This window comes from Tachysurus vachellii, chromosome 3 (genome assembly GCF_030014155.1).
Source record: "Tachysurus vachellii isolate PV-2020 chromosome 3, HZAU_Pvac_v1, whole genome shotgun sequence".
Lineage (NCBI taxonomy): Eukaryota > Metazoa > Chordata > Actinopteri > Siluriformes > Bagridae > Tachysurus > Tachysurus vachellii.
The window spans coordinates 14,800,502-14,821,906 of record NC_083462.1 but is presented as its reverse complement, the minus strand read 5'-3'; the positions used below and the strand labels follow the sequence as shown (position 1 = coordinate 14,821,906).

Below are 21,405 nucleotides of genomic sequence, written 5' to 3'. Positions count from 1 at the left end.
AGATCCCATCAGGCAGGTCCATACAGTTGCCAGCAGAAGTCACGAAATTAGCTGAATAAATTCAATCGAAGTCTCATGTTATCTCAGTATATATCAATTCAAAACACCACTGTTGTTTGTTAGAGAACATATCAAAATAAACAACCAAAGAACTATTAAAAAGTTGTAGTATTAATCAGGGTTTGCTTTGATGAGCTATAGAGATCCACAGTTCAGCTGGAAGAAGCTGTTCAAAAACAATGAAAAGGAAAACATAGACCAGGCACTCCAGAAAGCTGAGAGGAGCAAGTTAATAGCAAAAAGAACGTTCACTTTGAAAACATGAACATGAAATCATATGCTGGAGACACAGAAAACATGCAGAAAATGGTTCTATGGTCTAATAAGACCAGAATAAAGTGCTATATTTGGCTGAATCCTACCAGCACTCATGAACCTTAGAACACAATGTCCATATAGAAACAGGGTGGTTGTAGCCTACTTGTAAGCCTTTAGGTGGCCAGCATTTTGGCAACCGTTTGTCGAACTTTTCCTGTTCCAACATGACAACACTCCTGTGCAACAACGTCCATAAAGACATGCTTTGCTTTGATAGGTACAGAATCACACACACACTCCAAAATCTTATAGAAAATTTATCCCAGGAAAATGAAGCCTGTTGTAGCCACCAGAAAGGGAGCATGGATTTTTGGAGTTGGGGCAGGTTGGTCAAGTCTGTAATGTTGCCCATGGTTTTTGTAGTGGATGCTGAACAAGCTCATATAGTTGCGTCTACATACCTTTTCCATATACATTCCTAAACAAAATCTTAAGACCAGGGAAACCAGGTTGCAAGAACTTCTTCAAAATGGAAAAAGAAGAAACAAGTGCAAAAGACAAAAAATAGAAAGTACGCAATTTATTGAAAACTGCATTTAAAAACTCAAACAGGCTGGTCATCAGCTGATCAAAAGTTTAAGACCATAGCCTTTAAAAGTTAAAATCTGTGCAAAAATATGGCTTTAATGCCATTGTCCTTCAGTCAATCACACTGATGGCAAAAGCAAAAAGGCTTTCTGTTTTTGAACGTGGCAGAATGTTAAGCTGCACAAGCAAGAGCTCTCACAACGTGTCATTGCTGCCGAGGTTGGACACAGTAAGACAGTCATTTTAAATTTCTTAAATTATCCTGAGAGATACGGGACAAAAAAAATCAAGTGATAGACCCAAAAAAATTTCACCTGCACTGAGCCGGAGGATCCGACGGGCTGTCTGTGAAGACACAGGACGATCCACGACCCAAGGCCATTACTAATGCTTTATATCCATAAAGACGGCATCTGCAAGAGAAGAGCTTAAAGAATAAATAACATCTTCAAAGCCACGTCTCCTCCCACATCACAAAGTTGTCCGTTTGGTATGTGCGAATGAGCAAAAAAAAAAAAGGGACACTGAAAGATGGAAGAACGTTTTATTCCCGGACGGAGATCGCACAAGGAGATCGCACTGGAGATGTTTTCTACCCAGCACAGTGAAGGAGGCTCCATCATGATCTGGGGTGTTTTTTTCAATGGGAAAATGGAGCTTCAGATTGTGCAGGGTGTCAAACGGTGGCTGGTTATGTGGACATGTTACAGTGGACATCCCTCTTGACCGAGGGCCCTCGTCTGTATGGTAATGACTGGGTCTTTCAACAGGACAACGCTGCAGTTCACAACGCCCATCTGATGAAGGACTTCTTCCAAGACAATAACGTTACACTTCTGGACCATCCTGCATGTTCCCCTGTTCTAAATCCCATTCTTGGTGCTCTATTGACAGTAAGATATTTTCTTTAGTTGTATCACTCTCTTTCCACACAATTTGGAAGACTATCAGTTTTGTTTAATGCCATTAACTTCTGAGTGATCTGTTTTACAGTCACAGTGAAGTCATTGTATTGGGTTTCTTCATTTCTCCATAATTATTTTATCATACTTATTTCAGTTTATTATTTTGATAATAATATGATATGATATGAATAAATAAATTCCAGAATTCCCAGAATTTAGTGCCAATACACAAAGTCTAGTATTCAGATGCCACTGAAGGTTTTAATGGACTGCTTTAGGTTTGTTACATTAGGCCTTGAAATAAACTTTGCAGGCTGCTTTTCCAGTATACAGATACAGAATGCTGAGCAGCTTGTGGTCTACCTATTAATTTTTAGACTTTACAGGAACAGTTCTCACAATGACAGAAAAGGCACATTTTATTCTCCAGCACATTTGTAAACAATTGATTTATGAGACAAAAAACAGGTGTAACAAATCTTGCTTGTAATGATTGTTATGTTTATGTATATGTAAATGAATATATATGGAAAAGTTTAGTAATCAATTATTCATTATTGATTGTATGTTTTAAATTGAGCAACAGATACCACAATGCAGGTCCAAACAAGTTCCAAAGGTTCCAGGCCTAGTCCTGCACATTTTAATGTTTTGCCAGCTCTAACAATTTATTCCACTTATTCAGATGATTAACATCCTTTCTTTATTATGCTGAAGTAGGTAGTATGAGTAGGGAAAACACTAACCTACAAAAAAATCTATACAATGGTTATTCCAGTCCAGGTAAGGCATTGTAGCTCCCCCACAGGACAGTTCAAAATAAATTACTTGTTTACTCACTCACTCACTCACTCATTCACTCATCTTCTACCGCTTATCCGAACTACCTCGGGTCACGGGGAGCCTGTGCCTATCTCAGGCGTCATTGGGCATCAAGGCAGGATACACCCTGGACGGAATGCCAACCCATCGCAGGGCACACATACACCCTCATTCACTCACGCAATCACACACTACGGACAATTTTCCAGAGATGCCAATCAACCTACCATACATGTCTTTGGACCGTGGGAGGAAACCGGAGTACCCGGAGGAAACCCCCGAGGCACGGGGAGAACATGCAAACTCCACACACACAAGGCGGAGGCGGGAATCGAACCCCCACCCTGGAGGTGTGAGGCGAACGTGCTAACCACTAAGCCACCGTGCCCCCCCTAAATTACTTGTTTATTTATTTTTAATTAGGTCATAATATCCTGTTGTACTATTATTCAAAATGTGGTCACAGTAATTTTGTCTAGATGTATTTTATCCCACCAAGACAGATTATCATGTTTCTTTCGATGATAAAGTTGCTATAAAATAACACAGAAAACTCAGACTGTCAAGAATCTTTTTTGCACTCAAACATAGGGTGCGCTCTAGATTTACACCTCATTCAAACACTGTGTTGAAACAATTACTTTGTATTATTTATTTAAAAAAAAAATCACCTGACTTCTGTCTATATACCTAACAGCTGAATGTTAGAGCAAAAAACAACATAAAATCACAGAGAAGAGTGCTGCAACAGAGATCTGGGGAAGGGTCAAAAAAAGTTCTTTTTGTAAAAATTGTTGTGAAACACGCTGACTTCCATCAGAATTTCGGAATGTCCTAAACAAACTGGAGAAGAAGGACTTTAATCAAGGAGGTAACCACAAATTTAAAGGTCACTCCGATAGAACACTCTGCAGTAGTTATGACAGTTTATGAGTAGCAGCTAATCCAGGAAGCCTTAATAAATGTAAGATTCTATATTTTACTGAAACCAAGACTAAGCTCAAGCATTATCTTGTTATCCAGATAATTTAAGCTTGTGGCTTCATCACAGCATAACATTTAAGCCTGTAATCATTGCCATGGTGCTTAAATTAATTTCTGTGTCTAAAAGCAGTTTTTTAGATTAATGAGAAAAAATGAATCTAGTATATAAAATACTTCCTGAATGCACTGTATATACATCCATAAATAAATTTTCTGTACCACTTATCCTGTACAGGAGTGCAGAGTCTATCGCAGGGGAGTCGGAGCACAAGGTGGGAGAAAGCCTTTATGCCAAACCATTGTAGGGTGTACACACACACACACAGAGATGGGAAATGGTGGGAATTGACCCCCAAACCTGCTTTTTTCAAAGACAAATTCTTTCAGAACTGGAGCAAAAATCTGAGGCCTCAGCATACACAGGATCACCAAAACCAGACAGTTTCTCTAAGTGTCCAGTTTTAATGAGCTTGTATTCACCATAAACTCAGATTCCTGTTCTTGGGGTGAACTGGGTCCTTAAGACAGTTTCTGCTCACCGCAGTTGTAGACTGCTTGAAGCTGTCTCATGATGCATTTTTGGCTGCAGAACTGATGTTCTGTTGTTAAATCACAGGAGATGAACACTGTCTACAATACTCAAACCAGCCCATTTGCCACCACCAACTATGCTTAGGACAAAGTCTCTGATCACATTTTTCCCCATTCACTATCTGTTCATTTGGATGAACCTGAAGTAACTGACCTATATCTGCATTACACTGTGTACTGTGCTTCTGCTAGATCAGTTGTTGATTATAAAAATTGCTTAATATATAATTGCATGAATAAGCAGGAGTACAGTATCATTATTCTATTAAAGTGGCCAGTGAGTGTATGTTTTTTTTTTTTTACACCACATTAATTATTATTAGTCAATTCAGCATGTTTTACAAGGTTTGAGTTTTTATATTTTAATTGAAAGAAATGCCAGACTGGATGTGATTGTTCCTCCTCAGAACTACAGGGCATTTACAGGGGTAAATAATGTGGGGGTGTATAATTAACAATAGTGGACTTAGATCTGAAAATTTGGAATAAATAGCACTTGGTTACATGTATGTGGTGGCAGGAAAATTTTGGGGAGAATTTATCTAACATAGAAACACAGTATATACGGTGATTGAGTGAATGAAATTTCGCAATTGCTAGTATATTGACTTGCACCTGTGTCCACAACGTTTTCCTGACAGAGAGCATGAACTATAATATGGATGCAGTAGACTTCTGGTATTGCATGTGGGGCCAAGAGGAGCAGATGTTGGAGAACCAGAGGTAGCTGGACTGTTTTAAGTTCATGCTGGATCAACTCAGGGCTCAGCTGGAGGCCAGATTCCCCCTGCTGGCCTTTGTGTGTAGTTGGCTAGATTAATAATCCGGTCTGGGAGCTCATCGACTCTGGCTGTCATCAGATTCCAACTTTCAGCTGGATATTTTACAGGATTACCACTCAGCACCATCACCAAACAATTTATCTATGACCTTTTCCTCTATTAAGTCTTTTACACAGTGTGGCGGGTTCTTCTTCTGATTATTATTGTGGCTGTTGTTGCGAGAACAATAATATATAGCCAGCACATAGTGGTCACTTTTAAAAAAGGAAAATAGTCAAAATTTGATCTTTTTATATATATTGAATTTATTTTAGCTGTGCTACAGCTGCCAAGGTGTAAGGCTCAAAATCTTGCTGCATAGAGAAGACAGGTTCATAGCAGCTCATTCCAGACTGTTTCAGTACATGAAGCAAATGCTCAATCACTTTCAGATTAAATCAGACGGAAAGCAATTTCACATTATGTTCCTGAAAGTGGACTTTAATTCCATGTCCATGCACAATGTCTGTCACATTCAGTCTCTCTCACAAGCTGCTATGCACAAGTCATCTTAGATGCTTAAGATTACTAACCATCTACTTACTAAGATCACATCATCTGATGATGAGACCATTTATATGTCCCGCTCTTTATTTTATCTCATCCTCAGCCCAGGTCAACATTGGTAATGTGTGAACAAATAAATAAACCTCTGATCAGTTGTACCATACAAAGAGGGACTGTTGCTTTTTGATTATTGTATTTTTCAATAGAATTATTATTGAATGAGAAGTGTTCTTGCCCTATCCATTTATACAATATACAAATTCCATTGTCTTGTTTTTCACCCTACAAATAGATACTATGCTGCCTAATTGTAGCCAAGAAGACAGAACAATGTGAATAAAATGGTTTGAATCACATCTTTAATGTAGATCACTCAATGCAAATGCCTCTCGAAGTTTTTGACACCAAATAAACATTTGCATGTTGGTGATAAATATCTGAAACTATTGAGTTTTCAGAATCAGAGACAAGCAGTGAAGAGTCACACAGTCTATGTGTGTTCATTTCTGTGACCTGTTTGTGTGATTGAGAACAAACTACTATTTCTCAAAGAAGGGCTTGAAGGCTAGTTGCAATAAACTGTAGCTTCTGAACCACATCATTTTTAACCAAATCTTCTTCATAAATTGATGATGTTTAAGTGTGTGCTGTGAGTGAAATAAGCCAAGTAAGTGACATTAAAATAAATTCCCTGAGAAATAAAGACCATTTCTATATTTGGTTTGGAAGAAAGTATGTAAATGTAAAAAATACAACAAGTTTACAGTTCATGTTATTTTTTAAATTAGTTACCCATGAGATCTACTCCCACATTAGTTAGACATCCTGTATTTTTATTACTTGTAAATATTATTGCTTTAAATACCATCGCTAACAATGTAGAGACCAGCTAATGTAATAGATTGTAATGCATTTAATATTTCTTAAAAGGCAAAAAACACCAACCAAGATGAAAAGTGGCACCTAAAATTCAGCACAAAATAAATTCAAACAATATTAAAAAAATTGCACTAAAATCTCAAAGTCCTAACAGTTAAACACCCACTCACCAAAAATTAAACAAAATAATCATACAATACTTGTCTCATTATTAATACGCCACAATCATTTTGGGAAGAAATAAATGATCAGTTTAAGTCCTGCAGAGGTGATAAGAAAAAAAAAACTGGAGTTCCAGTCACTTCAATGCAAAGGAATGAAAGAAGAAAAACAACGTATCACATTGTCTTTTTAAGACTGCTGAGAGTAAACAAAGTCAAAGTGAAGGATGTGAAAAACACATTTAAATGGTTATATGTTTAAGTAATGACAGAGTTGTAAAACCAAATAACACAAGAAAGAAAGAATTCATCCATTTCCATGTTTTGAAGGCATTTTTTTGTGTACATGTAGGTCTTGTATAGAAAGACTGATCATTAGTCTGAAAGTGAGATGTCAGCATATTAGCACACAAACCACTTAATTGTGTAAAACTAAAGGCACTGTCTGAATGCCTCACATTTTTCTCCCCATCAACTAATTCCCAAATTTCTTTTATAAGAGAATGCAGCGTTTCTTGGGTTTGGTCTCAGGAGGCTCCAAGGCAGCCAGGATGGCTTCATCAAAGACGTTCTTTAAGCCTCTCTGTAGAGAGAAACAGAAAGGATGGAACATGTATGATATTCTGAAAATGAGGAATCACGGTTACTAAAAGACCAGAATAATAAAGATCCAGAATGATCCAGTTTACAGTTCACACACTGTTATCTGTACCTGCTTTCTCACAGGACAATGCACAAACTTATTAGAATGTAAAGTGAAACAGGACGAGTATTCTTCTATTCACATATTATTAAAATATTTTCCTGCACTGGCCCATCAGTATTTTATTCCCATGTGGGTCTGGACATGGATCAAGCTACATGTTTGCTATAGACCTTTAAAAGGTTAAGTGGCAAGGAGAGGCATCATCATGTCTTAACTGATTTCTGACTAAACTGTATAAAGAACAACAGGACAAATTAGAAGGTCGTTGTTTTTCTAAATTTTTGTACCTGTGTGAGGGCAGAACATTCCACATATTTCACTGCTCTGAGGTCTCTGGCCAGTTTGTCTCCACTCTCAGGTGACAGCGGACGCTGTTTGTTCTTAGCGAGTTTCTCCACTGTGTTAGAGTCATCTCTCAGATCCACCTGAGTCCCAACCAGCAGGAATGGAGTCCGAGGACAGTGATGGGAGATCTCTGGTACCCACTGAAGGAGAGGAGAGAGAGAAATGACATGTGAGAGAGAGAGAGAAAGAGAGAGAGAAAGAGAGAGAGAAATGACATGTGAGAGGAGAGAGAAATGATGTGTGTGAGAGAGAGAGAGATAGAAAGAGAGAGAGAGAGAAATAATGTAATAAATGAGAAAGTGAGGAAATCTATATGAAAAATGAGTGTTGAAGAACATAGAGAAGTAAAAACCTTTACAATCTCTCATAACCACAACAAAACCATTTCCAGTTGCCACATGCACAAGAAAGAGCTCCAGAAATATTACACTTACTGCACAGACATTTTAAAGCAGATACATGTCATATAAATGGCCAAACTAAGGTAATAATCTAAAACCTTATTAGATATCTACAGTCTCTCTGTGGCCTTGAAAATATACATAAACTTCTAATTTGCACATCATACACTAACCTTTTCTCTGACGTTCTCGAAGGAGGACGGCGAGACAACGGAGAAGCACACAAGAAAGACGTCTGTCTGAGGGTAACTCAGGGGCCGGAGCCTGTCATAGTCCTCTTGACCTAAAAGGCAAAAAGGTGAAGGTCAAAGCAGTAGGTAATACATTCTGAAGGTCTGTAGCTGACCGTAACTACCTTAGCCATTGAGGTCTGTAATTAAACAGAGTCGAGGCTCAGGTTTAATACTAACATGAGACTTAGTGATGGTAAACAACCAGAAAAGCAGCAGTCAAGTATAAGATGGGACCAGATTACACAAACAGAAGCAGATACACTGAACCTGGATGTGAACTTTATTTAAAGCTCTTCAGCCATATCTGAGTGATTTTACACTTTGTGCTGCTGCTAAATGATTGGATGACTGGGTAACTACATGAATGATCAGGGGCAGATGTGTTGCTATTAAAGTGTAATACTTAAATTAGGGCATAATTAATAGCTGAATAATTAGGTTTAACTTAAACACAATGCTATGGCCTTGGAACAATTCCTCTGGGCAGAAAGTTTGCAGTGATTTATGATGTATTTACAGAGAGAAGGAATGACCACAGAGCTCAGTCAACTAACTCCAACTAAGTCAACTGGCTGTGGAAATTTCTGAGGAAACTAATGAGGCCTGCAGACACATCCACCTTTGCTACAACTTAGTTACATTGAAAAGGGGCAGTTATTTATAACCTGATTCATTGTACCTGCTGTGTCAAAAAGTCCAAGTGTGTACGGCTCTCCTCCAATCATCACAGTGACTGCATAGTTATCAAATACCTAGAAGAAGAAACAGAGAACACACAGACACACACACAGACAGACAGACACAAACACAGAGTTTTTAGATTTAACATAAGTGGGACATGTTATGCAGAATCTTAAATAAAGTCTGGTTACTTTTATTGTTTGGTTTGCATTCTAGACTAAACATTTTTTAAAATTAAATACTAACCAGTTCTCTCCCCAAGGTTAATCATCTAATCCCTACTTCCAGTCACTATATATTGGTGAGATTAGTTAGTTTCCCAGTAAAACACAGAAGTGAGAGGAAGAGACAGGATATCCCCCAGAAATCTTACGTGTTCCACTGTAATCCTTGTTTTAGTCCCTCAACACACAGTATTGCATGTTTAAAGCTGGATTACATGACGATTGGCAAAAACACCATAATCCCCCATCCACCAAACTAAACTTGACACAATGCATTCAGGCTGTGTCAGAGAACTACTGTTCTCTTGGCAACCACCAAATCCAGACTTGTCTATTATATTGCCAGACAGAGATCTGAACAGAGTCTCCACTGCTCTCGAGTCCAGTGGCTGTGTGCTTTGCATTGCACTTGGTGATGTAAGGCTTGGGTGCAGCTGCTTGACCATGGAAACCCATTCCATGAAGCTCCCTTAGCACTGTTCTTAAGCTAATCTGAAGGCCACACGGAGTTTGGACGTCTGTAGCTATTGACTCTGCAGAAAGTTGGTGACTTCTGCACTTACGTGGCCTACCACTTCATGGCTGAGTTGCTGTTGTTCTCAATTGCTTCCACTTTGTTATAATAACACTAATAGTTGACCCTGGAATATTTAGTAGTGAGGAAATTTCACGAATGGACTTATTGCACAGGTGGCAACCTATTACAGTAAAATGCTTGAAGGTTTGTAGAAGCAGTCTGCATGCGTAGGTGCTTGGTTTTATACACCTGTGGCCATGGAAGTGACTGGAACACCTGAGTTCATTGATTTGGAGGGGTGTCCTAAAACGTTTGGCTATATTGTATACTTGGAGCTTATGGTATAAGTGAATGAACACCAAGGCACATAACTGAGTATTACATGAGCTACTCTAGGGTTTTGTAGCCATTAATTAGCTGCAGAGGCAACGAAGGCCAACCTCTATCTATCTATCTATCTATCTATCTATCTATCTATCTATCTATCTATCTATCTATCTATCTATCTATCTATCTATCTATCTATCTATCTATCTATCTATCTATCTATCTATCTATCTATCTATCTATCACCATTTCTATCCATCTATCTGTCTGTCTATCTATCTATCTATGGCCAGCTTACAAATTAATGGTCATGAGACCTTTACATTTAAACCAACTATTTTAACTAGAAAGAATTGTTTTTAAAAGAACCATCAATTTTTCTGTGACTTTGACCTCCATGTTTGTCTTTTGTTACCAACAAGCTAACTGTTATGAGTAATGGACATTTAGCTACACAAAACAGTGGACCGTGTAATCGGTGTTATAGATAGAACACGTGAATATGTCTGTGTTGATTGATAAGAGTTAAAGTGGAGAAAGGCTGCTACTGTGTTGACTGTTCATGCTGTGAGCTTCCACTCACTGATTTCTACATCACTTGCTGAACTCTCAGAGCTGAAGAGACTATCTAGTTCCGGAGCAGGAATTATGAGCTACGAGATCTAGTCGAATGCAGCATTACTGTATCTGCCCTTATAAGAACTTAATCTGTAAAAATACAAATAATATACAATCACCATTCAGAAAGCCAGGAAATTATTTTTTACCAGGGAATTAATTCACTGTAATGAGCTTCCAGCTGCCTGAAGATATATTACAGATCTGTTACAATGATCTAAACAGTAATAGCCATTAACAAACTCATTTTAAACATATACTTATATATAGACTTTCCCAAAACTCTACATAAGCATAAATCTGCACATTTAATTAAAGATGTATATTGTATATATACTAAATATAGATGAAGCCAAAAATATTTTAGGTGCTCTATGAGCATATGTTAACAGTTGCTTAGAAAATTTAATACATATTTGAGTGACTTTTAAGTTGTAACAAGAACAATGTTTTAGTGTTTCCTGTCTTTATGAGGCATAATAAAAGGAAACAAGGTTTGTTGGTCAAAAAGGTACTGAAGGAGCTCCTAAAGTAAAAAGGAGCTTCATGAGTGAAGACCAAATGACATCACAATTAGAGCTGGGCGATAAAACGATAACGATATGTATCGCGATAAACACGTGATTGATATCAATAAAAAATGTGTTCGATAAAACGTTCGATGTTTTTTATTCTTCGTCGGAAGAAAACAGAGGGGGCAAAGCAAGTTGGGTTGCATTAACAAATGCTCTCACTCTCTGGTAACCTAGCAACGTAGGGAGCGACACGCTAAGAGCCAATCATGTAACAGTATCATGTTTGGTTGCACCATATCGTTGTCTCGTGCTGGTCTGCTGGATTCCTCTTCAGTAACCGGCGACTGATAAGCAGAAAATGAGTGCAATAAAAAAGTGAATAGTTCATCTTCAAGTATGATTAGAGTAAGAATAACTTGGAGTTACTTTTTCATATTTCTGCAGGTTTTATATTTCAAACTATGCTACTGTACTGTATCAGGTTTGTTTTTTATATTACAGATGTATCTCAGTCTACCTCAGTTTTATTTATGTTTACAAAACACTGCACATATTTTAAAACACTTTATTCACCAGAAGGTGAACAGCTAGTGAACTTCCTAGCACTAAACTTGCACTAAATTCTCAGGTTTCTCTATGTTTATATTTAACACTTTGCACTATTTTATTACACTTTATTAAGCATTTCTTACATCTTCTTTGATTTTGTACCTAAAATGTTAAGAGATAATTGTTAAGTGTTCATTGTGACTTTAGACTTATGTTTGATTATTTTAATTACTTGAGTTTTCCTGGTTGTTGACATTTCTGTCTTAAAAACTGAGTGTATTATGATCAGAGGAAGGTTAAGTTTAAAATAAAAATGTTTACATTATAAACATTATATATATGTTTACATTATATTTTTCTCCTGGTCCTTATTTTAAATGGGCCATAAAAAGTTCAATAATTATCGACCGATATGAAACATTGATATTGTGATACAGTTTCCAGCCATATCACCCAGCCCTAATCACAATAGTTTAAAATTTCTTTTCTCCCCCATTTGCTCTTTTTCTTTTTTCTACCAAAATGTTCAACTGCTCATCCCACATTTTACAGGCATTCTGAATCTTTCTCTGTATGCAGAAATGTCTACACCTTTAAATACAGGAAGAATGGGATTACAGGGAATACTGTGGATATTCGCATCCATACAGTTTGCTCTGACACAAAGTAGGTGTTGGACGTGCACACTAATACCACAATGTGCCAGGACATGACAAAAGACAGGCGAGCTCAGTCACACCATGAACATGTGGAAACCCATCTCCTTGTCATAACAGCTGGAACCTACTGTTAATAACACCACCGGTGGCTCTGCTGTTGTGTTAGGAAGAAAACTTACAGTACTCATTTCAGCTCCAGATTTTAAGGTCTGCTTCCTCTCTTCAATTCCTCTCTTCCTTTTCACATCTTAATGCTTTGCATGTTTCATTGTAGGTTTTTGTCTGCAAAGTTAAACTGATTCATTTCATACACTCACCGTAGGAACATATTCTGAAGGAAACTTGTTGGTTGTGTAGGAGATCAATAAACAGGTCTTTCCCACCGCACCATCTCCCACCACCACACATTTTATGGTCTGCATCTGAGGGAAAAGGAAAAAGTAGATCCAGGACAGAAAGTGGAGTAAAAGGAATCAGTTAATAAAACTTTTGTTCATGTGGATTGAGTATTGTGCAAGTTAATAGCTGAAGAATGTAGAATGAATTAAAGGGGTAAAGAGTGTCACAGTGTGTGTCCTGTGACCAGTGAGGACACAAGACATGAGACATGCTGAAGAACCCTGTATACAAATGGACCTACTGTTGACCTGCATCTCTGCCACAAATCCTGGGATTTAGAAATGTGAAATTCTAATATGTTAATGCAAAGTTAGTCTGAAACATTAATGTCTGTCTGACTGCACCCCATTTCTCTTTTTCAGTTGTATATGTATACAGTCACATCTTAAATAAAGCTCTCTCTCTCACATGAGGCAACAGAAATAAAGTAATGTCCCAGTTCTGTTGGTATCTGATGAGACACACAAACCCTCCTGCACTTCTGCATAGCCAGTGAAGCTCCTGCAGTCAATATGAAAGAACCAACCTAATGATTTACAGAACATTTAAAATACAAACCTCCAGAATCACAAACTAAACACCAGCAAAGGATCACAAACTAAACACCAGCACAGGATCACACACTAAACACCAGCAAAGGATCACAAACTAAACACCAGCACGGGATCACAAACTAAACACCAGCACGGGATCACAAACTAAACACCAACACGGGATCACACACTAAACACTAACACAGGATCACACACTAAACACTAACACAGGATCACACACTAAACACTAACACAGGATCACAAACTAAACACTAACACAGGATCACACACTAAACACTAACACAGGATCACAAACTAAACACTAACACAGGATCACACACTAAACACTAACACAGGATCACAAACTAAACACTAACACAGGATCACACACTAAACACTAACACAGGATCACACACTAAACACTAACACAGGATCACACACTAAACACTAACACAGGATCACACACTAAACACTAACACAGGATCACAAACTAAACACTAACACAGTTTTCCGGGAGTAAGAGCTTTAGTTTTATGAGCAGAGTTGCGACAGGAAGTGAAGAAGGCCAACACATAACTTATAATTAGCTAAGCGACAAATTCCAGCTAATCATCTTAGCAAAACTTATTTAACATTTTCCAGAGCGGCCCTATAACGTGTGTGTTGTTGTTCAACCCCATAATCAATGAGTCTCTTTAACTTATTAGACTTTACAGTCTTTCAGGTAAGTTGTCAAATTCAACAAGAGCGAGTTAGCAAGCTAGCGAGAAAAAGGAAACAAGCTAAATAAAGCAACTAATCGGACCTAATAAATGTAGTACAACGTTAGACTAAGCCAAAAGAATGACTACGAAACAACACTCTTACTTTTCCCAATACAAAGTAAGTAGGCTAGTAATAAAACAAATAAATAAACGAATCGATTTAAATCTCAGCTCACCTTTGATTCTTGGCTGCTATCGAGCGTAAGCTTACATCCGGGTCCTGAGTATGGAGCTCACTGGGCGTGTGAAAGCCCCGCCCTCTTTACTGTTGTACACTACAGCACAGGAAAGTAGTGCAGAGTGAGCAAGAATGGTGCAGAGTGAGCAGGAGTGGTGCAGAGTGAGCAAGAGTAGTACTGAGTGAGCAGGAGTGGTGCAGAGTGAGCAAGAATAGTGCAGAGTGAGCAGGAGTTGTACAGAGTGAGCAGGAGTGGTGCAGAGTGAGCAAGAATAGTGCAGAGTGAGCAAGAATGGTGCAGAGTGAGCAAGAATGGTGCAGAGTGAGCAGGAGTTGTACAGAGTGAGCAGGAGTTGTTCAGAGTGAGCAAGAATAGTGCAGAGTGAGCAAGAATAGTGCAGAGTGAGCAAGAATGGTGCAGAGTGAGCAGGAGTTGTTCAGAGTGAGCAGGAGTGGTGCAGAGTGAGCAAGAATAGTGCAGAGTGAGCAAGAATGGTGCAGAGTGAGCAAGAATGGTGCAGAGTGAGCAGGAGTTGTTCAGAGTGAGCAGGAGTGGTGCAGAGTGAGCAAGAATAGTGCAGAGTGAGCAGGAATAGTACAGAGTGAGCAGGAGTGGTGCAGAGTGAGCAAGAATAGTGCAGAGTGAGCAGGAATAGTACAGAGTGAGCAGGAGTGGTGCAGAGTGAGCAGGAGTGGTGCAGAGTAGTGTGACAGACTCACTGATGGTTTTATATTGTTGTTGTAAAAAATACATTTATGTATTCATATAAATCCTTCATACATCCTTCATATTTTAATGTTTATTTGCGACTGGATCCTATTGCTCTGTTTTGTCAAGTTTTCCTTACTTAATTATATTTTTGTCATTTATTTTTATATCAGCTAAGTTTCTTTTTATCGTATATTTTTGTTTTGTTTGTGAAATACTATATGTTTTATATCTTGACCTATCAGATGAATGAGATTTTCACAAATTTAAAAATACAACTAAAATACTCAAATAACTGCAAGCAGCTCTTACAGGGCCAACTGGAGGAGCAAAAAGCACTGGGAGCACTGGGACTCCATACCAAGAAGATAAACTATATTTAAAACAGATACGTGAATCGGTTACTGAGATATTGACACATTTCCTGTTTTCAATGCCCCTCCAAAACTGCACATACAATGGCTTGTTTGTTAACATCAGGTTATATTACTAAACATTTGTGTAAGTGAACAGTTTTACTCATCTCTAACCTCAATTACTAAGTCTGCAATTAGTTATTTATTAAGTTACTAAGTTCATACAAAGTGGTAGACCAGTGGTTACGGTGTCCAGAGGTTATGGTGGTTAAGTTGTTGGACTACTGATTGAAAGGTTGTGAATCCCAGGCCAATCACACTGACACTGCTTGGCCCTTGAACAACATTTACATTTACATTTACAGCATTTGGCAGACGCCCTTATCCAGAGCGACGTACATAAGTGCTTAAATCTCTAACATTGAATACATTAATGCTGGATCACTAAGTTACATACTTAAGATACCATGAGTTTAAAACATTTGTTCAAAGTTACAATGAAAGTGTCAAAGGTGTGTTTTTTTTTTTTTTTTTTTTTTTTTTTTTTTATTTAAATGCAAAAGATAATGAAAGAAGTGCTAGTTGAAGTGTTTCCTGAATAAGTAGGTCTTCAACCGCCGCTTGAAAATAGCCAGTGACTCAGCTGTCCGGACCTCTAGGGGAAGTTCGTTCCACCACCTTGGTGCCAGTACAGAGAAGAGTCTTGTAGTATACTTGCCTCTTACCCTGAGAGATGGTGGAACCAGTCGAGCAGTGCTGGTAGATCGGAGGGTGCGGGGTGCAGTGCGAGGAGTGATGAGGGCTTTGAGGTAAGAGGGAGCTGGTCCATTTTTGGCTTTGTAGGCCAGCATCAGTGTTTTGAATCTGATGCGTGCAGCTACCGGAAGCCAGTGGAGGGATCGCAGCAGCGGGGTGGTATGTGAGAACTTTGGCAGGTTGAAAACAAGCCGGGCAGCTGCATTTTGGATCATTTGCAGAGGACGGATTGCGTTCATAGGTAGACCTGCCAGCAGTGCATTGCAGTAATCCAGTCTAGAAATGACAAGAGACTGAACAAGTACCTGAGCAGCCTGTGTGGACAGAAATGGTCGAATCCTTCTAATGTTGTAGAGAAGAAACCGACATGAGCGAGTCACATTAGCAACATGAGAGGAAAAGGACAGTTGATTGTCCATGGTTACCCCAAGGTTGCGAGCTGTGGCTGAAGGGGAGATCAGATCGTTGTGCAAGGATATAGCAAGATCATGACCTGGGGATGAATCACCTGGGATGAAGAGCAGCTCAGTTTTGCTAGGATTAAGCTTTAACTGATGAGCAGTCATCCATGATGAAATTTCTGCCAGACATGCAGAGATCCGGTCAGAAGCTGTGGCATCTGCGGGTGGGAAAGAGAAGATAAGTTGTGTATCATCAGCATAACAGTGGTAAGAGAACCCATGTGAGGAAATAACTTCACCAAGAGAGTGAGTATACAGGGAGAAAAGAAGAGGACCAAGTACTGAGCCTTGTGGGACGCCAGTGGAGAATCTGCGTGGAGCAGATGTCACTCCCCTCCATGTTACCTGATATGAGCGTCCTTCCAGGTAGGAAGCGAACCATTCCCAAGCTGATCCGCATATCCCAAGACTCCTGAGGGTGGCTAAGAGAGTCTTAAGGTTAACCGTATCAAACGCTGCTGAAAGGTCGAACAAGGCTCCTAAATTTCACTTGCTCAGATATATAAATGAGAAAATGTCAGTTGCTCTGACATACAAACTTATGAATTATAGCAACACCTAGAGATGAATTTAGACAAACTTGGAGTCTTGGCGATTCTTATGTCATGGTCCTTCAGCGCTGCTGAAATATGACCTCTCTTCCTGTTTGGTGTCTTCATTGTCAAATTCATTTTTTCATTGATGAAAGGTTCCAAAAGAAATGTTTTTAACTGGTTACATGATGATCAGACAAAATTCCAATATCAAAGCAAAACAAAAACAACAACAACAACAACAACAACAACAATAATAATAATACTTGGTAGAAATCTTCAGTTACAGCTCCACGTGTGCTGGGTATATTTCAGTGCATACAGTTTTAGTCTGATCAAACCAGTGAATCCTGTTTCCACACAGTTGCTTGAGACTCCATTATGCCCTTTGGCTAACACCAGTGGTTTAATAGCTTTCTTCTCCATGTGCCATTGTTATCCTCTGACCAGTTTCTCCCATATGAGCTGTTGATCTCCAGCTACTCCCAAAAGACTATTGCCATCTTGGTTGTACTAATTTCAGCTCAGACCATCGGTGTACAGCCTCAGTACAGTAATGGGGTTTTACTATTGCGCCCCCTGCTGAGGTGTAATGTAGTATCATTACGTGAGTTTTTCTTGTGGATGCTGGTTAAATAAAATAAATCAATATAATAAAAACAATTAATAAAACATTAATTTGTTCTGAATTTAAATATATTATTACCATATGTAACACCTTTTTGGAATCATTTGTCCAGTATCTATTGTGCTGTAATTGGAGCATGATTCAGTGCTTTAACCCACTGAAGGAAAGATTCCCTGACAATAAGTTCTAGTTTACTTCATCAAATACATTTTCTGTATCCAGTTATATTATTGTTACATCCTTTTTTTGATATTGAGCGAGATTCATTAACTTACTAAAGTATCATTTGAAGTTATTTGAATATCTGCTTTATTATTTAATAAAACCTGTTTAATCTGGATGAATGAGAGAAGAAACAACATTTCAGTTCTGGAGGCCAAGTGCTTTCCTGATTAGTTTCATCTCTGTGCTAATTTTTGAGATGGGACAGTAGCTTGTGCATATTGTATTGTATTAACCTTTTTCTGCTTAAGCAGAACTGAGATTTAAGGTTCAAGAGGTTTATTGTCATGTGCACAGTGAAAACAATGGTTTAGACCAGGGGTCGGCAACCTTAAACACTCAAAGAGCCATTTGGGAAAAAAAAACACAGGGAGCCACAAAACCCTTTTGACATCTAAAATCAAGAGAATACTGCATATATCGTTTTTTACCTTTATGGAAAGTATAGAAAAAACTGTTTAGTGTGTTCATTTATGAAATCAATGAACTGCTACGGAGTAAACAAAATTTTATTTCTGCAAGCAAACAAAAATATTTTGAACAGTTGGAACTAACCTTAACAAAAAAGACGCTGGATTGGATAGGTTACTTTCAAATAAAATGTTCAATGTCTAATTGAGTTCTCTTCGTATTCATGACCAGGGCTCTCAAGTTTTGAAGACAGGCAAGCGTGACATCTCCAACCCCCCCGTTTTTCATTGGTTGTTGCGTTAAATCGTTCCCACATAGTGCTATTTTCTGATTGGCTATTGTGTAGCCTCTTTTTGATTGGCTGATAAGTGTCAGGCTCGACTAAGAGCTCCAGGGGAGACGCGCTTGATTCCTGCCCGGTTCCATGGAGACAGCGGTGCGGACTGATACATTTTGGGCGCTGCGGTATATTAAATATATGATAAATAATACGTTTTTCTGCGTGAGAAATACAATGTGTGGCGGGAGAGCGTGACAAAAGACCTAAATGCGTGACTGTCACTCTCAATGCGTGACACTTGACGGCCCTGCATGACATCAAAATTTTAACTTGCTGGCTGCAGCAAACCAATACTGTGTGTCGGATTTCGCAAGTCGGCAGTTATGACGCATATTTTGAGCGACAAAAAAATTAAACACGAATTTGTTACCAGAGCATCATAATCTTAGAATTTAGAATTACATTTAAAAAAAAAAACTAACTAACTAAAATAAAATACATTTAAATTAAATTTATTTTCCAAATCTACAGCAGAGGGATGAAAGAGCCACTTGCGGCTCCGGAGCCGCGGGTTACCGACCCCTGCTTTAGACCATACAATGAAATAATTACTTACAATAAGAATAAAAATAAATAATAGAATGTAAGCAGAAATAATAGAATATAAGCAGTTGATTATCTTTTTTCCTTTGCTGTATATTCGAACATTGTTTATTTTTCTGGATAAAATTCCAGGTTTATAATTTATTATCACTCTCTTTCTTTATTGTGTTTAATTTGGTTTGCCAAAGTTTTTCCTTAATTATTGTTGTGTTTAATTTGATTAAAACAGTTAAACATTAATGTAAATAAATTTGAAATTATTTCATTCGTGGTCTGTGCTGTGGGGTTTATCGTTTATTTCTGTAGGTGTTCTAGTTTTTGTTTAGTTTTTTTTGTTCACCTTACCTTCCTGCCTGACCCTACCCATTCGTGGTGGAGGTGGATGCTTCTGAACTTGCCATTGTCGCCGTCCTCTCCCTGAGTGACCTTAAAAACACTTGACTGTGCCTATGCCTCTCGTTGCCTCAGTCCTTCTGAACAGAACTACATGGTCAGGGAATATGAGCTGCTGGCCATCAAGCTCATGTTGGAGGAGTGGTACCACTGGCTGGAAGGCACCGAGCATCCCATCCTGGTATGGACCATAAGATCTTGGAGTATCTCTGGCAGGCCAAGAGACTCAATTCCAAGCAGGCCCCCTGGGAACTTTTCTTTGATCTCAGAACTTTGTCCTGTCCTATCATCTGGGAACCAAGAACAGGAAACCAGATGCCATCTCCTGGCAGTTCACTTAGTTTCACGAAAGGACCCTGCTCCTTGAGCGTATCCACCTGCCTTCCATCACTGTCTGAGCACTCTACCTGAGACTGAATGGAAGCTGTGAAACAAGCCTCTGCATTCTGTGCACTGAAGAACCCTCCTCCTGGATGTCCAAATTGGTATGGGTTCAGTATGCCAATAACTCTCTTCTGCCTGCTGCCACTGGTCTCTCCTCATTTCACGCTGCTTATGGAACTGGAGGCCATGGTTCCCTCTGCCATAGCGTTTGCCAGGTGTTGCCGGTGGGTTTGGAGGAGAGCTTTATATTTAAAGTATGTTCCTTTGAACTCTTTTCCTTTTAATTTATACTTTGTATTTATAACATTCAACTTAATGGCTGGATCTGTTTCCTTTGTGCTATAAGCTGTAGATGCAGTTAAAACATACCTCTTGATGGGACTTGATGGGAACTTCCTTGTTTGTGTTTGGGAAAAAAAAGCAAATCCATTTAAAATAAAAGATAGAATTTCTTGAAATGTGTAAAAATAAATAAACCTACAGTATAGTATGAGCTATATTTAATGGAATTATTTAAATGTGTTGGTATATTATCTCACCAGACTGTTTACATTTCTTTATACATAACTGTAAATTATCATTATTCCTAGAGTGAAAGGACAAACTCTGTTAGTTGTCTTTAATGAAAAATTTCAGATTTCACCAGACTTTGCAAAAGAAAAGTGTTTTGCAGCCAGGAAAGGAGTTAATTTGGTCAGTGGAAAGCAGAGGGATAGAAGGTCAGTTAAGCCAGTGATCTAATAAAGCAGAAAATGAATTCATTATAAAGTCATCTCTTTGTGTGTAATTATGAATGTGTGTGTGTGTTTGTGTGTGTGTGTGTGTGTGTGTAAGTGTGCATGCAGCTGCCTGTCTAGTGTCAAGGGCATTGTAGCCTCTGCTTCTTCAAATGGTAATGCCATTATTGCATACAGTTTAATCGCAGATTCTCCCACTGTCATTGTCATGTGCTGTCTTATTTCTGAGAGTGTGCACAAACAATAATCAGTTAACTTAAATGCTGGTATTTTTGTAGCATCTGGTTGTTTAATACTAAAAATAGACCTTAACAGAATTGGCAGAATAAATAAAATGTATTTGTTTCATACACATATAGTAAAGTAAAAATAATGTGATGCTTTATAAATCTATTTATAAATTTAATTTGTGATTATACAATATTGATAAAATATTAAGTCAAGTACACATTTTTAATTATTCAGTTATGTGGGCAGCAGAGTTGTGTAAAAATTTGATGCTAGAGCTCTCTGTGGCTGTGTATCATGTTTTATTAGTCTATAATGATACTCCAGTGAATTGCTAGTCACACCTGCGCACTGCATGTCCTCCATCTATTTTTACTTTTAATCCCCAGGTTATATTGCAGCATTCTATCTCCCCCCATCTTCCTTTCCTGTATCCCTTATTTCATCTCTTTATTTCCTCCTCTCCTCTGTTTTTCAAC

The 21,405-nt window shown here is 38.4% G+C and overlaps 1 protein-coding gene across 1 annotated transcript; it reads right to left on the bottom strand.

Moving 5' to 3' along the window:
- Nucleotides 1-5,878: 5,878 nt before the first annotated feature.
- Nucleotides 5,879-14,354, bottom strand: LOC132842925 (cell division control protein 42 homolog). Its single transcript, XM_060865913.1, has 6 exons — nt 14,224-14,354; nt 12,669-12,773; nt 8,941-9,013; nt 8,202-8,311; nt 7,570-7,767; nt 5,879-7,159 (listed from the first exon to the last, which is right to left on the bottom strand). The coding sequence occupies exons 2-6, from the start codon at nt 12,771-12,773 to the stop codon at nt 7,070-7,072; spliced, it is 576 nt and encodes a 191-aa protein (XP_060721896.1). The 5' UTR covers nt 14,224-14,354; the 3' UTR covers nt 5,879-7,069.
- Nucleotides 14,355-21,405: the final 7,051 nt, after the last annotated feature.